The sequence below is a fragment of the Formica exsecta genome, unplaced genomic scaffold (genome assembly GCF_003651465.1).
Source record: "Formica exsecta isolate Colony F162 unplaced genomic scaffold, ASM365146v1 scaffold121, whole genome shotgun sequence".
In the NCBI taxonomy this organism is placed as follows: Eukaryota; Metazoa; Arthropoda; class Insecta; order Hymenoptera; family Formicidae; genus Formica; species Formica exsecta.
In genome coordinates, this window is record NW_021848545.1 from 67,870 (window position 1) to 88,604 (window position 20,735).

General features: G+C 30.0%; 1 protein-coding gene across 9 annotated transcripts in view; it reads right to left on the reverse strand.

The window, feature by feature from the left end:
* The window catches only part of LOC115244410 (F-actin-monooxygenase Mical), a 55,441-nt gene that overhangs the window by 10,863 nt on the left and 23,843 nt on the right, over nt 1–20,735 (reverse strand). For 5 of the 9 annotated variants that reach the window (XM_029822026.1, XM_029822058.1, XM_029822049.1 and 2 more), the window contains 12 exons: nt 20,118–20,277; nt 17,782–17,945; nt 17,411–17,613; nt 17,135–17,316; nt 16,801–16,925; nt 10,231–10,840; nt 5,777–8,661; nt 5,053–5,197; nt 4,668–4,824; nt 4,158–4,267; nt 3,633–3,806; nt 2,825–2,939 (listed from right to left, as the gene is read on the reverse strand). In XM_029822026.1, coding sequence (XP_029677886.1) covers nt 2,825–2,939; nt 3,633–3,806; nt 4,158–4,267; nt 4,668–4,824; nt 5,053–5,197; nt 5,777–8,661; nt 10,231–10,840; nt 16,801–16,925; nt 17,135–17,316; nt 17,411–17,613; nt 17,782–17,945; nt 20,118–20,277 — 5,030 coding nt within the window. Of the gene's footprint in view, nt 1–521; nt 659–2,824; nt 2,940–3,632; nt 3,807–4,157; nt 4,465–4,667; nt 4,825–5,052; nt 5,198–5,776; nt 8,662–10,230; nt 10,841–16,800; nt 16,926–17,134; nt 17,317–17,410; nt 17,614–17,781; nt 17,946–20,117; nt 20,278–20,735 lie in introns of those variants that run through there. The other 4 variants (XR_003885380.1, XR_003885381.1, XM_029822067.1 and 1 more) reach the window with 4 other exon arrangements.

Below are 20,735 nucleotides of genomic sequence, written 5' to 3' on the forward strand. Positions count from 1 at the left end.
AAATAATGATTATATTAATATGATGCTAAAAACATTATATTATATCTATTTTAAGGCATATTTATTTTTTATATCAATAATAATAAATATATAAAATTCTAATAATATGATAAGAATAAAACGAACATGGAAATGCTAATTAGAGCCAAACACAGATGAATCACATACACAACTCAAATGTTTATTAATATAATTATAAATATTCTGTTATAAGTAAACAGAATAAGCCAACAAACAGATTGGGAAATGACGTAAACAAGCAGAGATTTTTATTTTTAAACAAGCTCTCTGCAATCATTAAATATGCGCAATGTAATTATTCCGTATCACTTTGGAGATTCAGACTATTTTTTTATCATTTAATAAAAACCGTTTCAGACAACAATCTCTTATAAAGAAAATTGGCTATCTACACACACATCCAAGATTTCCATCTTATCTCAATCAAACTCATGATTCATCAGTCTGTGATTCGTGATAACCAAATGTTGTGTGTGTGTGTGAAGCATCATAATCCTTACATGAATAAATCTCATATCGTATATCATGTTATTACCAAAATGTGTTTTGGTAGAATATTTCTTTGCACTTGGATGAAGCAACAGTTTATTTATACCAGTATATGGTATTCTCCTATCAAGATTATGGACCAAGAAGACTGGAACATATAAAATATATTAAAAAACGAAAAGCTTTTAATATTGTGAACACTATTATTGTTAAATGCAGTTAATTTTTTTCTCTTTCAATTATTTTTCAACAATGTTTTCAGATGTCCACATGAAATATAGGACAATGAATATCTATTATCCAACAAACTCTTAATAATAAATTTGAAATTCTTTGGTGGAATCTTGGATATTAGAGTAAAAAAGCCTTAGATCAATGATTGTGCTCCTTTTATAGCAGAGAGAGACAGAGAGAGAGAGAGAGAGAGAGAGTGTTGAGATTCATAGTTCAAATATGTGCCAAAGAAATCAGTCAAGTTCTAAAAAAACCATTATTTAATAATAATTCACGTCAAAAAAATTTAATCGATTATCATTTTATTTGTATTTTTTACATTTTGCAAACAGATTGTAATAAGTTTTTTTATGTAATCTTTCTTTATTAATATATAAATATTAGTATCACTATATAAAAGGAGGAAAACGTTCATTTTATTTTGATAAACATTTTTATCAATGTTCCCCTATCTCCATTCACTAGTGAAAATAACATTCTGATTGTCACGCATTAATTTCCTCACAGAAGTAGTGGCGTTGATTAAGCACTTATCAAAAGGTCATCTATAGAAATAAAGATTGGAAAGTTTATTGATAATAGCAGATGATATATTTGCTTTTAATGGCTATTTAAATATTGGTAGTAGAAAGTTTATTAATGTGCTCAATGTTTTTAATGAATTCAAATATCTTTATTCATTAGGTAATTACAAATTCTCATGTAATTATAAAAAGCCTTAGACCTCAAATGGAATACGAATAGAAGATAAATTCATAAACCATTTATTTCTAATACTAAGAATACAAGAAACAGGAACTTTTTCTAAAAACAGAAAAATCAAAATTGATTCTAAAGAAAGAGGAAAAAGAAGAATGTTCAACAGGTTCAAAGGCGAATTCAGTATTTGAAATCGCCTTTTTAAATTGGTTATTATTATAATAAAGATTCTTGCATGACAATACTCTTCAAATCATTCCGTTGATATAGAACAGTATAATAGTTGTTGAAAATGGTGTGAAAAGGAATTTAAAACATATTATTTTGATAATTAAACTTTTCTGAAGACAATTTTCTACATCTGGCTCTATTAGGCTGTTATTATATTCGTTTTCATTTTTTATATTAATTATATTTTAAGAATATTTAGAATGATTAATAATATGTATACTTTTGTTACATTTGCTAAATTTAATTACACAGCTGTTTAAGAGTAGCAATTTTATTTATTATTAATTTAATAAATCGTTTTACGATTAATTTATCTATTTATTTTGTTATTAATGAGAAATCTTTACTCCGAATTTTGTCGCCAATTATAGATTGTTTAGATGAGGCTATATATGAGAAAGATATCAGAATTAGAAACTTGTGCATTTTATAAATATTGAGATATTTGAAGCAAATAAACATTTTAATCATTTTTTAAACATTTTACAGATTGTTATAATTATTTTTTTTTTTACTCAAGTTTAATATGCATGGTTCGCGATTTAGAAATCCGGGTTTGATTCCTCACAGGGTTTGAAAACTTTGTTTTTTTTTTCATGCATTACGAAAAAATTATCACTCCCCCTTCAAGCCGCATGCAAGTTATTTTAAACTGTCTACTACTAACAAATATAAAAATTGATGAAAAATAACAGTGAAGCAAATAAAAGTAAAAGAAATAAAGTAAAATAATCATATGAAAAAACTCATCAACTTATAAAATGCATTGCTTTTTAGAACAGATAACATTATATTTAGGAGGAATGTGCATACATATTATTGCAATTATTCACAATCAATAAATAATGAAATATTATGTTTTGTAGATTGCATATCGAAAAAAGCATATATGTATACGTATTGATTGGCGACATTCCGACAAGCGTATGGGTGTTCGTAGAAGTTTCAAAATTCAAAACATGCTAACAACTCCTTATTACAATTGATAAATATTTCTGCTATATAAAATAAGAAAATATACATAAATAAAATAGTTAACAATCTAAAAATGTAAGACAAATACTCAGAGTTATGTGAAAGTATTTTCAAAATACGGATGTAACATGCATATATAGATGTAATGCAAGTCAAACATGATGATCTACACCACCTTTGTCGTTCTTCTTCTAATAGAGCAATTAGGGAATCCCTCTTTGCTACTATCTCCAACATTTCCGTCAAGATTTCTCCTTCCTTTTTAACATCATCACTAGTCTTCTTATCATCTATAAAATAATGTAATCTTTATCATACAATTATTTTATCTCTATTTTATAATATTGTGCAATATTTCATTTATGACGCGCTCATATATATTTTTATAACAATATTTTATTATTTTTTAATATTTATTAGAGCAATTTTAAGGAATAAAACAATGTGTTCTTTTTTAAAACACAGAACAGAAAAAAAAAATTTTTTGAGCTGCCGATAGCGTATTAAAGTTGAAACTTCAAGCTTAAAAATGTTTTTTTAATTTTTTGTCGACAATGATATTTCGGCGAGTTTTAACGGTTTGAAAATAGCCCAATTTTTAGCGTATAAAAAATGTTCTCTTTTTTTTTTGTGTAGTGTATTAATATATGAAAAGCTAAATCGTTTGATAAAAATATAAGCAACATTCTACAATATATATATACACAAATAAAATTATACAAATGAAAAATAAAATTTGCGCGTTACAATGTTATTTGTGAAAATGGCTATAATATATGCATTGTAAGTTATTTTCCTACTGCAAATGCTGTATTAATTTACAATTAGTTATGCACTGTATTTTTGAACCATTATAAGTATCGTTTAGATCTATATCATTAACAGGATATTTTATATGCATCTCTTTTACAAAACCTTTCATATATATTCAAATAATTGTAATTATCTTATATACATTAATGAATGAAAAAAAAAATAATTACCATCATTAGCCAAACGTTCACGCAATTCTTGTTGCAGTCGTTCATGACGATCTTCTAATTGAACTTCTTGCGCACGTACTAGAAGCTCTTTTTCATATCTGCGCAGTTCCGTGCGTTCCTTCATAAGATCAAACCATTCCCTAAGTAAATCAGCTTCTTCATGATTGGAACAATCTAAATAAAAAATTATGTATAATTTCTCAAACTATATTATTTTCCTTTCTACATACAATGCATGATATATTTATTACATCATATATTTATTTCAAAATAAATATAATATTCCAATTAAAATTTTTTATTGAATATTATGTTATGATTGATAAAAAATGTGTAAAAAGCAATTAAAAGATATAAATATCAATGAATATCAAGCAAAATAAAAGCAGAAAATTTACGACTCACAAATTACATTCATAAATGAGAGCAAAAAACTGTGTATATATAATACTAAATATATCTATGATGAAAATTTTAAGAAAATCAGAATCTCTGTGTGTGTATGTATATAAAAAGATATATTACCTCCTTCACCACGCAGTGCTTTCTCGACACTTACACCTCGGCTTTCCAATTCCTTCTGTTTCACTTCAGTTTCCTCTAATTTTCTCTGTATTTCTTGAGCCATACGCAATCTTTATATATAAAATATATCTAAATTAACAATGTTTTCAAATTAAAGCTGCTTTTTTAAACATTTGTATCTTAAGTGTGCAAGAATGATGAAACAAAATTTAACTCATCCAATTTATTGGCGAGGATATCTTCTACAAGATTTCAAAAATTAGGAAATTAGGAAGCACATATACGACGATCCATTTTGATATTTTTACTAAAAAAAAAATCGGCTATATTTGTCAAGAAGAATAGTTTCCAAACATTTTATATAAGTAAAGTAACTATCTTATTGTTGTATTATATTCAATTTTTGTGAAAATTTTTCTAAAATTTCTCTCAAAAATTTAGTGTATTTAACTGAGCATGTGTTATTCTTTTAATTTTTTTGGATATATCACATAAAAGTATATTGCTTACCTCTTTAATTGGGCCTGTCTAGATACTTTTTTAGCAGACTTTGATTTACGTGGAACGCTATTGCATGATTCTTCAGTTGTAGTTACTTTTTGCGTACATGATGTCGACAAAGCAGCTGTTTTTGTATCGTCATCCGACAAACTGTTATCTGCAATCTCTAAGATTTTTGTTTTGCTATATTATATATATTATATAATATTTTGTTTTGCTTTTGATAAATCAATAGTATGATATAATTCATGCATTTTTGTTATCATTAAAAATATAACAAATACATCTGTTTATCACACAAACACACATACACTTTGCTAAATTGAATAACTGTATAACATGTGTTCCAATATTCATAAAATCAGTGAAGAAAGAACATTTATATAATCCGTACCTGATACTTGAGTAGTAGATATAGAATAATTAACTGGTGGTGGTGGCACGGGTGGTGAACTTTCAGTGATAAAATTTCGTACAAGTATGTCTTCACACATGCTTTTAGGTCTTGCATCAGATTTTGAGGAGACAATTTTGTCAAACTGTAAAGGATTTTAAGATATCAATCAAAAAATAAAAATTTAAATTTAAATAATTATTTTGAACATTACAATCATAAAATTTTAATATAAAATAATAGTAGGGGTGTTAAAAAAAACTTAAGAACAGTGCAATAATATTATAAATATTATTATAATATTATAAAATATTATAATATTATAAAAATCGACAATTATAATATTTTATAGATTTGCTTTGTTAAACAAAATAATAGACAGATTCAAGGAACAAACAGCGGTAGATATACATGCAATATATATTAAATCAAAAGTTGAACTATTCGCAAGAATTTTAATAAAATAGAATTCACAAAAATAATACTTAAGCCTAAAAACAAACATATCACGAATCGTATAAAAATAATAACGCGAAATACAATAATAACGTAATCGTTTCTGTTCTAGACTGAACTATCTTCAGTGATATAAAAACATAGAAAAGTGGAATATAAACGGTCAAAATGTAAAAATTGTCAAACAGAATTAATGTTGATTGTTAATGCTTATAAATAACTCCAAAGGTACGTCAGCAAAAGTCAGCAAAGGTCAAATAATACTCACTTTTCCTCTTGATTTTGAAGTCAATCGAAACATTGACAGCTTGTCTTTCTGATTAGGTGATGGACTGGATTCCTTCTTGAAAAAAAAATCCGACACTGCTTGTATAATACTCTTTCTTCTCTCTGAATCTTTGGATTTCTTTTTATCTCTCTTAATTATTGCACTATTGTTATCCGAACACGATAAACCTGCGGTATTCAACAATTCGTCCATTGATTTCGCGTTAGCCACTGGTAATTTCTGAAAATTTGTCTTCTTCGCGATATTTTTCATATTGTCGGTACTCATACTAGTTTGTAATTTCAATTCGGAATTATCTATTGCACTAAAGTAATACGATCTAGCTCTTTCAGTTTTTGGCGTATCATCTTTTCTCGCATCATCCATCGAAAGTTGTCTGCGAGTCACCTTCATTCTTAATTCCTTGATCCTATCTTCGGGGCTTAAACCTAGATCCTCGTCACTCTTCATCCTAGCCCGCTCTCTGGCATCCTGCCTGGCCTTTTCGGCCGTTCTCCTTGCTTCTTCGCTCTTAAATCTTGGTGGTGCGATTGGCGTCCTGAAAATATTCTCTAAACTAGTCAGTTTTTTGTCTGTCATCTGCAATTGGCTTAGCTGATCGGTCTTCTTTGGAATTTGTTCTTTGGCTTCAACTTGATCACATTGCTCATGAGAGTGTGAAGACACTGAAGAATCCAGCAATTTGTATGCCTCGTCAGAAGTTGTACCATCTGGACTGTTTGTTAGTGATATTATAGAAGCAGGCACAAACTTGTTACCAATGGAAGAAACATTAGATGATTCTTGTTTCATCGGCGATAGCATTGTGGTAAAGGATGAAGCTCTAGCAGCTCTTCGAGCCTTTTTCTCGGCTGACTTCTGCTTGTGAGCCTCAACCTTATCCATCAAGAGATCCTGAATGACATTCTTCTGCTTCGACCGCTCTTTGGTAATCTCTTCAAGTTTTCTCGAAGTTGCCGGTGAATTGATACTACTATTATTCGCAGTTGTTTCCTGACATTTAATCTCTTCGGCAATTATTTCCGCAGTATATGTCTGCGCCATGCTCTTCGAGTTCTTCCGCTTCGATTTTCTTACGTCGATAGAATCTTTCGCGTTGCTAAATTCCGCGATTCTAAACTGCAGCCTTTTTACGTATTCTAAATAATCTGGGTTGTTGAAATCCGCTTTGACTGGCTCGTCGCGCTTTTCCATCATTTCTAGAGGAACTATAGATACCTGAGGATTAACCGGACTGGCGAGTACTGTGACGACTTCACTGGTTGTTGTATCTTCTGCTGGCTCCATCACCAATAAACTATCTTCTTCCATCGATTGGAACAATTCCTTGTTAATAGCTTCTACCAGTGGCTCTCGCATCGTGTTCTCCTTAAACTTCTCTTCGCCCTGTTCTTCGCTTTGTTCTTCAATTGTTTGAATTTCTGATTTAGTTGATGAATTATTCATGACGGGCTCGTTTAGCTTGCCAATCACATCCTCCATGGTAATAGGATCAATCTCGATCACATTGGCATCCTTAAAACCTTCTTCCTCTTCTTCGCTATAGAAATCATTTTCTAAGTCCAATCTTGCTATTGGCGCATCAGCGATCGATAAATTGCACGACGAGATATCAGGAAGAATCGTCTTGACATTTACGAACTCGACGTAGCCTCGGTTTCTCAACATTGCAATATTGGAAGCGTCTTGAAGACTGTCATCTAACAGTGATTCGTTGTCCGTATCCATGTAATTAATGTCCTCGCCATTGACTAATAATTTCGATGTGCTATTGTTTGGATATTTCTGATCGATTAGCTGGTCGATTTTAGAATATTCAAGTTCCGTATCCTCCTCTTTGGCGATTCTGACAGGCGTGGAAGTTAATTTCGCGTTATTTCTTCGTACAGTAATAAAATTAGGATCAATGTCGAGCTCTACATCGCGGAGATCGTCAGAGACTAAAGCTTCCCCATCGCGAGCCCATTCGGAAAATTCTGTCTCAGTGAATGCCGCGGTGGTAATGTCATTCTCTTCGGAATCATCTTGCTTGTTAGATACCACCGAAGCTTCGGAAGAACTGTTGCAGTCTCTTTTATTATCATCCCGCAAGTCTAATTGTTCCATATTATTATTCAGCGTTTCAATAGTACGTGCGTTGTCTATTGATGAATCGGCATTCGATGGATCGATTAATCGGCGATCCTGCAGAAAGGAGACCTCGATAGAGTCTGGCTCGAAACTCTGACCATCATCGGGATCGTAATGCTTGTATCGATCAACTCCCTCGTCGAGTAGAAGATCACCGTCAGTACTGTGAATCTGTAATTTAGGTGGCGAAAGATTTATAGCGACAAATTGATCATTCTCAACCGCTTCATTAGAATCGGATGAAGATAGCGAATCGCTATCTATCTCAGAGTCACCCGAACTGGCATCTTTATCCTCCTTCTTCTTATTCCAATCTACTTGCGGCACAACAATGGACGTTTCGTGAAGAGGACTACGCGGTCTGAAACCGTTAGTTTCTTCTGTGTTGCTCAAAAGAAATTTCTCCGTATTCTGTGAACTTTTTATATCCTCTATGGAATCCTTGGTCAAATTATTAGTTTGATGTAGAAACACTGGTTTGTCGATTAACTCTCTGTCTTTTATCGAAGACTCACCATAGATATTAGGTGCTGTCTTTGATTTCAAAATACTGGATTCCTTTACCAAGTCAGGTAATTGTTGCGCTTTGGACGGATTTTCTATCGGAATTGTCGGCTTGTATGCAATATCGTTTGATAAATTTCGGCAGCGATCGGTTGAAAATTGTCGTGAAAATAAAATCGTAGGTGACAACGGAGAAAGTGGCGCATTGTTGGTTCGCAGCTTACTAGTACCTTGAAAAAATTACATATAATTATATACATATGATGCTTTGAGAAGATGGAAAGTAACTTTACCGATCTCCCCAATCTTTCTGATCAATAATCATTAAGCACAAATCATACTGGATTATTGCAATATATCAGAAAATATGTTTTGTCGTTAAAAGATTCGAATTATTAAGATATTATAAAGAAAATATTACTATAAGAAGATATAAAATATTGAAACTGTATATGTATATACATACAGTATATTTCACATAAAGTGTTACAAGGTGTTTTCTCCAAAACTTGAAACGAACGTACAAAAAAACGTTTTAGACAAAATTTATAAGATTTTGAGGGAAAAAAGTTGATAATCTTGAATTTTAACTAAGGTCATTTTTGAAAATCATGAAAAGGTCAACTTAGGAATTAATTGATGTATAAAAAACGCATAGCTGTTTTTAAGAAAAAATATGAATTTGCAAGCTACATATTTTTTCTTAAAAACAACTATGTGTTTTCTTTACACCAATTAATTTTTCTAATTTTGTGCATGAAAGTATTGAGATAAGATCATCGGAAAATGAATATTTTACGAGATATTTCATATAATTTATGTAGTATATGTCAAATTAAAATAAATTATCTCGTAAACTATCCTTATAATTTTTACTAAATATTGTAAGTAATCGATTTATATAAAAAAATTAGGGTCGTTCCGTTTAAAAAAAACTAGGTTGACTTCATGACTTTAAAAAATGACCTTAGTTAAAATTTAAGATCAACTTCTTTCCATCTCAAAACACTACAAAATTTGTCTAAAATATTTTGTTGTACAACGTCAAGTTTCGGAGAGAAAGCATATCTTGTAACTTTTTATGTAAAACAACCTGTGTGTGAGTGCATGTATGTATATATATATATTTTGAAATAATATTGAATATATCCAAGTAATAAACAAAAGTTTATGTAATAAAAGAAGACACAAGTTCAGATATATGGTAATAGTCATTTATCCATAACAGAGACATCACCGTATCTGTAAGGCATCTCGATTTTTTCAGTTCAACAAATAATCGCTAGAAGACGATATTTGCGAAGTAGAATAATATGTAAAGTGCGAGAATGACTAAATCAGAAATTAAACCCGAGTCTTTTGCTTTCCGGGCAATTATTCTTACAACTGAACTATTTAGATCTCACATCTTATGCCACTTATAAGATAGTATACGATTCTAGAACAAACGATGGTCTAGCTTTATATCATATCTGATCAGTCACTCAATGGATGTATGGCACTGACTGCCATGGAGAACTCCACGCTAAGAATAATTATGATGTGATTCCAGAGAGATGATGATTTCTTTCTTGTTGATAGCTAAACTATGGTGCCTAAGCAAGCAATCGCAAGAGACTTTCGGAGAAGAACTGGACTTTTGATAGATTGCAAGTGGCCACATTCCACGATCCCTTTAGTATATAGTAAACTTCCCTATTGTTTCTTGTGCAATACTCCTCGGAATGAGCCTTCGTTATATTTACACAAAAATGTGTGATATAAAAACATAAACATGTAATATAAAAATATAAAAATACCTTGGAGAAATGCTTGCATAGTAGGACTGGGTTCAGGCGCTGGGTTTAACAGCTTTTGGTGCTGAGAGATCGCATCAGTGAAGTTTCTTAGCTTCGTATCCACGTTCGACGTTGAACCTGATTTTACAACGGAGCCACTCAAAACTGATCCGCCCAGTAAGTAACGTTTTTTCAATTCTAAAGAGAGTCTTGAGGCGATTCCTCCAGTGGAATGGGTGCGATTCAAAAGATAATCCCCCTTTCGCGGGTTCAGCAATGGTGTTCGGGTATTCGTGTCGACAGAAGCCAATACATTGCAGTTCACCTCCTTGCTCGGCTCGTATTTAATACGGTTACTCTTCATAAGCTGCTCATTGCTGGTATCCTCTTGCTTCTTTTCCTGCTTTATGTTGCTATTAATCGAAGAGATCATCTTGCTCTTTATCTGCACTTTTTTCGGTTCAACATAAGTACCTCTTGTTTTCCGCACGTACGAATCATTAATAGTAATCTCAGGAATCTCGTGTTGTGTTGGAGTCGCTTCATCGTGCTCGAATTCTGAATCGGTTGAGATCTCCGTCGCAGAGTTTTCTGCGCTCTCTTCAGTCGACGCGTCCTCCGATGATACAACCTATGAAACAAAGTCATTGTGCTGAATGAATATTATAGCGAATATATAGCTAGACATTAGTTAAGTTTTAGTAAATTAGTATGAAGAACGAATGTGAAGAAAGAGCCACAATATGTTAATATTGTGCATTGGATGCAGTTCTATTATGTGTATAAATTTATACGTTTTATAAAATGCATGTGAATAAAAAAATGTTATTTTTGTAAGTGTTGCCTAAATCAATGCTATATTATGGCTAAAAATATCTTAGTTATAAAATATCAGAATTTTTTTTTTTTATAAGGGTATGTTAGTTTAAACTTACTTTTTAAAACAAAGTAATCGCATATTACGATAAGTAATTTTAAGAATTCAAACATAAAAGAACACAAAAAAAAATTAAAAAATGAACTAACTTAAACAAAAAGTTAAAACAAAAATTTATCACATATTATCATGTTATATGTTTATAAATATTCAAAAAACTAGTTCGAGTAATATCAAGATTGTTCTCTTTCACATTTAATTCTTATACATAACAGTAGGCATGCACGCAAAATACAAGAGCAATTCTGAAATTACATAGCAACATTGATTAAGAACTATGTGTCCCACAAAAAGTTGTTGAAATTAATCAGCTGTTATTTTTAAATACATATAAAGAGCAAGAAAAGTAAAATATCTTCTAATAAAGGACATTAGGCAGTTTTATTTACGTATAAATTAAAGACAACAAAGATATTTTACTTTTTCTGTTCTTTGTATGCGTTTAAAAATAACAGTTGATTTATTTCAGCAGCTTCCCGGGGGGAACACTCTATATGTAAGTTGATATTTTTTGTATGCAAATTTCAATTAATTTTACATCTTTTTGGGGTAATTTTTGTTCGTGTGTAATTTATATAAATTTTCATAAAATCATAAATAATCAGTATATCAATCATATCATGATTATTAAAATCTTTAAAAAGAAAAATCCAAAAATTTGTCAGAATGATTTGTTATTCATTTTCAATGTTGAAAAAATGCATTCTATAATATATCTATTATGTATATATGTAACTATGTGGTACATATATCAAATTTATATAATAAAATCCAAGTTTTATAATTAAAATGAGAATGTGGTGAGACATTTAATAAAGTATCGGCTGGTGGTAATCTTTAAACAAATTAGTCAAAATGGGTATGTAAACTACTATTTTTAACACGAGCACTAAATCAAACACAAACGATTAATGATTTGAGTCACTGTTAATGATAAATTAGTTCAATAACACTCCATTCATACACAACAAAATGATTACCTTTTCTTTAGTGCTCCTTACTCAGTTGATTAAAAACTACTCCCTTTGAGAATCAAAAAGTCAATCACCAGCCAAGATTTATACACGTGTTCCTTTTTTGTCTACTTTATTAACACATCTCACAGTTTTCTCAATTTTAAAATCACAATTTAAAAGCAAAATTACAATATATATTAGAGACATATAAATATCCATAGAATAATATCCATAGAATTATAAATCATGGAATATAATTATAGATTCTCAATTTTTTATAAGTGTGAAAAAATCTCTATAGGTTCATAAATCTACAGAATTCTAAAACTACAGATCTGACAAAAAGAGTTAGATAACTATAATTTCATTGATAACTTCACTCATACAAACAAATTATGTATATAGAATCAACAATATTCAATAATCAATTTATATAATATATACACATATAGTATTGTAGCATCGAGTTAGTGTACGAATACATTCTTCACTTTGAAACCGATTTTTAGTTATTCAACATTTTTAGTTATTCCAAAATTTGTTCATACACCATATTTTTCATTGTTAATATTAAAATTTTTGATAAATATTCATAAAAAGTTATATCCCTGACCGATCACTTTAAAAAGTTGAACACTTATGTTGAACCGCATAATTATATATAGATCTCGTTTCATATATTTAGTGAATTTATAAATTTTTATTTTTTTAATTCGTTGACAATAATATAACAACCATACTCAAGACAAGAGATAGGGCACACAAATATAAAAAATGTCATCAAAGAAAAACACCATGAATAACAATAACGAATAAAATCAAGAATAAAAATGGAATACTTTAAAGTAATATATCATAGAAACCAGAAATATCCGCTACACGTGATTCAAAGCGTACGTGTTACCGAGTATTTTACCTTGTATAATATACATATATGTATGTTTGTGTATAAAATCGGTGAGATATAACTTTTTATGCATATTTATCAACTTTTTAATTGTTAAAATTAAAGAAATATATTAACACAAAATTAAGCTTTCAATTGAAGGTCTCATATTTTACTTTAATCGTGCGGGAATAAGATTTTGCTATCTAATTGTATTTTATGAAGCTTAATTGAAGCGAAAAACTCTATTTTCAGTCGTTTATAATTCAACAATTATCTATGCATTTATATACTTTTTAAAAACGTACTTCTAAACTTTTATACTTTTTTCATAAACTTTTTATATAAAAAAACAATAGAAAAACTATCATCAATAATTATCGTGAAATTAAAACGTCAAAACAAATGTAATTCAAGTTAAGCTTTTTTTGTAAAATATTATATCATAAAATTTTTAAATATGACATTATATCAGTATATCACGAAATTACGCATTTGTCTTTCTTCGAATGACTACTATAAGAAATAGATTTTGTGGGTTCCTCGGGCTTATTTGGCAAACGTCGATTTGCAGAATAATGAGTTTTTTTAGTCGATGGTATACTTGTACTTTGATTTGGTAACTTTACATCTGTGATGTTTCGATTTTCTGCTGTCGTTATATTCATGCTATCCTTTTTAATTTCATTGTCTAAGTTGGAAATATTCGTTATGTTATCATTTTGTATCTTTTCAACATTTGGTTTCGGGAGTCTTTGAATATTCTCGATATCGTGGCTTTGGATGTTTGAAACATCGTGATAAATTTTCGGGATATTATTAATATCTTGACTTTGTAATGTTGCGACATCTTTTATATCCTTGGTTTTAATTTCTGAAAGCTTCTCAGTATCCTGACTTTGGATGTTAGAAACATCATTGCCATTCTGATTGTATAATTTTGCAATATCGTCCACAGTTTGATCTTGTAACTTCAATAAATCTTCGACATCCTGATTTTGACTTGAAGAGTTTAAACTTCTTTTTGCAGACTTTTTTCTTATCGGGATTTCAGGCATAGTTTGTAGTTTCGATATATCCTCGACATCCTGATTTCGATACAAAGATTTCAAACTTCTTTTCGCAGACTTTTTTCTTACCGGGATTTCAGGCGGAGAAAGTTTCGTGTCAAAAATTGTGAATAAATTAGGAATTGCCGTTGCATTATTTTGAGAAAAATTAATATCATTGGAGAAACTTTTTCGTTTTAATCTTTTAGGAACTTCTCGGATGCAATTTTGTATTGAATTATCATTCGCAGCCTTCATATCTGCAACGTGGACAGCTGCGTCCATTACTTTGTCGATAATTGCAACTTTTGCGGCAGATACATCTTCACATATTGTATCTCTTAATTCAGGCAATGATTTTGAATTAGCTCTAATGTTTTTACAAAAAAACCGCGATGTACTCTTATTTAAAATTGTATCACTTTTATGTATCATATTATGTTTTATAACTTTACCCATATTATTTTTTAACAATAAAGGAGCAATTAACTTTGTATTAATATGCGTATTATTTTTATATAATTCCGTATTTTTATCCAGAATATTTATTTGATTTTTTATATCTTTGTTATTATTATCCAGAACATTTCTGTCTAAAAATATTAAATTTTCTTTCTTTTCTTCATTTGCTCTATTATTTAAAATACTGTTCTCTGAATCAATATTAATTACATCCTCTTTTTTAATTGTATTATTATCTATCATGTTGTTATTTAAATTCACATTAATTTCTTTTTCTTTATGTATGCTATTTATGTCATTCTTCAGAATATCGTCTATTGAATTAATTTTTTCTATTTCCTTCATATTCGTAATATCACTCTGATTATTTTCTATACTTGTATGCAAAATGGTTTCTAAGTCTATAGCTGAATATGAGACATTTCTATTGTGATCCTCTAATTTAGGAACATTATGATTCGATGTCATGGGATCAACATAATCAATATCAATATCATTTAAATGAGGATGCAATTCGACAAGATCATTATATATTAAGTCTAAATTGTCATACGCTGTTTCTCTTTTGTCATTATGTATTTCAAATACCGACAAATGGGATTGAGAGGCCAGTCCGTTATCTTCCATACACGCAATCCCATTCTGCGCTTCGATTTGATTAAATTGTCGATCAATCGTATTAATTGTTTTGTCGCTTATATCCTCGATATCAATTTTCAAGTTTTGGTGTTCATCTTGTTTAATAGTGACTTCAGTTGTATTGGAAATTTTATATTTGTCACAACTATTTGAAGAATTGGTCTTATCGAAGTACTTTAACATTTTCTCTGCATTTATCTTGCCAGATAATTTAGGTTTAATATCTAACTTTACCATTTCTATTTTAAATGTGTCTTCAGCTTCCTCGTTTCGTGCCGATTGACATTTCGAAACCGCCTTCTTATTCTCGGTGAAATATTTATTCATTTTCAACCGGGCGCTCTCGGTCGATAATGGTCGAAGTCCATTTCCTATAGTTTTGTTCCTTGCCTTTCGTTGTTGTAAGTCGCGTTTCAGTTTATCAAATGCGCTGTCACAATCCGGAATATAATGCGATTCCTGAGGAACCAATAATTTCGAGGTTTCTAAAGATAGTTCTTCAAGCTGTATCTCTTGCGTTGGAGACGGTGACGTTACTGTCACTGTTGGGTATACTGATTTTTCTAATACGCTCGCAGCAATCATTGGTGTTACTGCATCTAAGTCAATTTTTTCGTCAGCGACATCGCTCATGTAAATATTATTACTATCATCGATATCGATGATATTTTTATTTTTGTCAATAAAATTGCTATCTTTATTTTGGTTAATGGAACAGATATTTTCGTGTTTATATATCTCTACTTTTTCAGATAAATTAGATTTCGAGTATTCCAGTAGGTCATCTAAATGACTGCTGCTGGCTGAATTGTTATACGATATCTCAATCAATCGATACGTCTCTGACAATGAAGATGGATAGTTTCTACTTCTATTCAAAGACGAAGCGACCACACCCGGCAAATCATCGACACTTAGAATAGTTTCGTTATCAGAAACCTTGAGATCCTTGCTTACTTCAGTGCAAGGTATAGCATCCGCAAGTGTAATTTTCGCAACTTGTTCCAAACCAGTTTCATCATTTTGTGCAAAATCTTCTTTCAAATTATTTATAGAAAAATCTAACGAATTTTTAATTAAATCATTTAAATTAGAATCATTAACATTTATACTTAAATCAATAGGGTTCGAATTAAAATTTCTCGTATCAACATTAACAACACCATTTTGCAAACAATTGCTATCGAATCTGTTATCTGAACCATTTAAATCTAATTGAACGTTTTCATCCACAAAACTTTCGTACTCAGAGCTGCAGTTTTCTTTGTCCAAATGATTGTTATCAGGAATATTTGTACAAAAAATTAAAGATCTGTTCGGATTCGAGATACTATCGTCAGCATTGGTCGATATAGGAAAAAGCGTTGAATTGGTTACGCAAATTACACTTTCGGAAGTTTGTGGAGTAACATTGAAAGATGTACCATTTTTATCGGCGGAAGTCATAGTGTCCTGATCATTTGTACTTAAAGCTATTTCACCAGAAGTTAATGCAACATCGTTGAAAGATTCTAGCAATTCTTCGAGATTATTTCTGTCGGATAATGATTCACTACCATTCGCATTCATGTTGGATACCGAAGGTATTGTTACTTTAGATTCGAAAGAAATGAGTGATTCTTGAGCTATAGTGGGATCTACAGATCCTTGAGAATGCTTCACCTCTGTTTCCGAGCCAGTGTCAGTATCAGAGCTGCGTGGTGGCACCTTCAGCCATACTTCTTGCTTTCGGAGTTCTCGAGCGCGTATGTCCTCCTCATCTTCGGTCGCAGTTCCACTTTCATCATCTAATAAAAAAATCAAGTTATATAATATGTATTATAAAATATAAGAAAATAAAATTTGGAATTAGATTATATCTCTTGTAATATGATGGTGTATGAATATAAAACTTATAAAACTGTACAATATAATGAGGTAGATATGATACCAAGAAATGATGACAAAACTAGAAGTTCTAAGATTATCTATCGTTTCTGAATCAATTAAATGATACCTTCGCTAGTGTATTCGTCACTAGAATCTTCATATTCGTTGCTACCAGTATCCGATTGGCCGATTGTAGCATGTGGATAAGAATAGCGCAGTGTCCAATTTTTAGCCAACTCGAGAGTTCCTTCGGTTGTTAACGGCTGATCTATAGCTTCCTCAAATATTTCATCCTCTTCATCAGAATCACTGTGTATCAAAATTAAACATTAACATTAAAATATTGTAGAGCTATATAATACAAAGAATATTGCATACATAATGTATATAATATATAACTTGCCTCATATCAGAAATATCATCACTGGACCCCATTTCTGCAGTAGAAACACCAAAATTTCTATCTGTCCATTCGTCTTCGTCCATTTGACTATGAGCTTCCTCAGGGTCTGATATTTCTGCTAGATTTTCAAATTCAATTCTCTCTGGAGTTTGACCACGATCGAGGAGATCAAGTCCAACAATGCCTTCCAATGGTGTTTTAGCCTAATATAAACATGTATATATGTTTGCTCATTAGAATATATCATTTTTAAGTAGATTTAGATTTTAAATTTTTTTAGAAAGTACTGTTTTTTCCAGGACTTTTTGTGTTTACGAGTATATTTTGATGCATTTTTGTTATGTCATTATAAAAAATTCTACAATATTTACCTTTTCTGGTGTTTTCAATGTAATCTCAGCATTGAATACATTTTCTTTATTCACCAAATTAATTCTCTTCTTTTCTGCTCTAGTCTTCATTGTTCCCGATAATCCAAAGTGTTGAGTACAATAAAAGCGTCCTCCATTTTTTTCTCGATCAAACGTGTGATTTCCTATGAAAAATGAAACAAAAAAATACCACAATTATTACTAATAATATAAAATTACTGAAACATAATAAAAATATGTATTATATGTTTTATTTAATACTTTTTTGCTACCTCAAGTTACATTATATCAAAATATGTATATAGTATATTTACAAAGAACATGTAACAACTGTCTTGAACCAATGTAATTCTCCTTAAAGTATATTGTTAAAATTATAAAAAAATTTTTAATACAAGTATTTATTATATGTACCCATTTTGAGAGATAAAATAATCATTCAAAAAGCTGATGCTTATACAGGGTGTTTCATAAATGATGGGCAAAACTTCAGTAACGGATTTCTAATGCTTAGACAAGAAAAAAAAAAGTTATATCAACATAGGTCCGGAAATAATTAGTTTCTGAGTTATTAAAGTTTTTATGAAACATTTTAGTCTCCTTGCCCGCGAGCATCTCGATGAAATGTTTCTTGGTAAGTGGATAGGTAGAGGTGGATCAATTGCTTGGCCTTCACGCTCACCAGATTTAAACCCATTGGACTTCTTTCTGTGGGGTTATGCAAAGTCTTTAATGTATGATAGCATCTGCAGTGGATGATATAGAAACTCTCCACGACCGAATTGTGGCAGCTTGTCAGATGATACGCGCCACATCAGGAATTTGGGAGCGTATTCGGGGCCAATGAGACGACGAATTGAGGCTTGTATTGAGACAGGAGATGAACATATTGTACATTTCCTCTAACAATAAGACAATGTGACGAGAATTGTGTCACAAAAATTTTAATAACTCAGAAACTGATCATTTCCGAAACTATGTTGATATAATTTTTTTCTTTTCTAAGCATTAGGAATCCATTACTGAAGTTTTGCCCACCATTTATAAAACATCCTGTATTTGATTCTAAGCAATTATCATCGAAACGATGAAATGTATATACAAAAATGTTTTAACCAATATTTTTATGGTTTTTTATGTACTTTAAAAAAAACTGTGTATGTTTTTGGATTTTCCAAAAATCTGATTTTTCCAGATACTCCGCCTTCGATAATTATTTTTGTAAACTTTAGAAACTTTTAAAAATAAAAATCAAAACGAATTTTATGTCAATAAATTATCCATATATGATAAAAGTTTAAATTTCATAAAAATATTAATGTAAGGAAACGTATCTTAAAAAATATTAGATTTTTGGAAAATCAAAAAACAATTATAAAGTACACAAAAACCATAAAAGTCGTGTCTAAAATATTTTTTTATATATTTCATCATTTCAGGATGATAATTATTTAAAATCAAATATGTGTTAGTTTTGAAGATTTGTTTCACCTCTTAAATCTCAAAATGGGCACGTATAAAAAAATATGTCTCTTTTTTTTTATATTTAACATGTGTATAACATATTTTAAGAAGGATCACATCAGTTCTAAAGAATATTACTTGTTAGAGATTTAAAATCTGTATCTTTATAGATCCTTTGCAATTTTTATTAGCTCGAAAATTGATTAAATTTACAGATTATTTACACTTTCGAATGTGAAGATATTTATATCCACAGATCACAACAGATGTCTGATATCATGGATTCTTAATTGTAGAATTTCATATTTGCAGAATGTAATTTTTACTGAACAGAAATCCATACATTGATTAATTTGTAAACATTTTGCCATTACTCTTTCGTTTTTCCATTAATGATTCTATCTACTATGAAATGTCAATGAAATAAAAAACAAACACAAATAATAACTTCCGGTATGTAAAAAAAATAATGTGCTACAAAATATTTATAGTACACTTTTCGTAATATTTATGTTAAATTTTACAGGACATTGCTATTTGTATGTACATATAATAGTACTAGTTTTACAACCTTTACTTATGTTAGATTCTCTTTAACAAAAGGTGAACAATTAATCCATCTTCGTTAATTTGTTACTTGTCCACTTTTGACTAAAGAGAACTTGAAAATAAAAATCGAAATTATATATAGTACCATTACAGAGACCGATATAAATATTAAGATGTATGGTAAATACTTTGTAGTTTTATTTATATCGATATTCATCAGTTTGTATTGGTCTCGGTATCGTTACATCAATAAAATAATTGTATAAACTCATTCTCTTACATTTTTGTAATCAAGACATTATAAAGAAAGAGACGAATATTACCTATCCTTAACGAGGTGGAGCAATATTCACATCGAAAACAACCGCGGTGAAAGAATTTGCCTTCCGCGCTAAGCCTTTCCATTAAATAGACCCTTTTATTACAAAAATGGCACATCTCCGAACTTCCTTGCACTGGTAGCACGATGGTGGATTTAGTATTCTACACAAATAAAATTTGTATAATCTAGTATAATAATTATTAATGCTATACTTTTCAATGTAAAAAATTATTAAAGCTATATAAGCAAGATTTTTTAACAAAGTTTTGATAGAAGTTTTTATATTATTATTATCATAATATCCAATTACACATGCATACAAACACGTACGCATAGGAACAGATAGATACACACATAGAATGCATATTTTAAACCAGTAAAATATCTCATGCACAATTAAGTTTTATGAAAAATTTTTCAAAAGACAAAGGTTATATAAAAGATCTCGAACGTGGGCATCTTTTGCTACTATTTTTTACATAGCTGACTATTTTCAAAGTTATTTCTATAAGTTTTTAAAATGAAAATCTATATTTTTTATTGCGAAATCTTATTCTAAGCATTAATATTTATAATTTTCGTAGACAAAATTTTTTGTTTGATATTTCAGAAATATTTA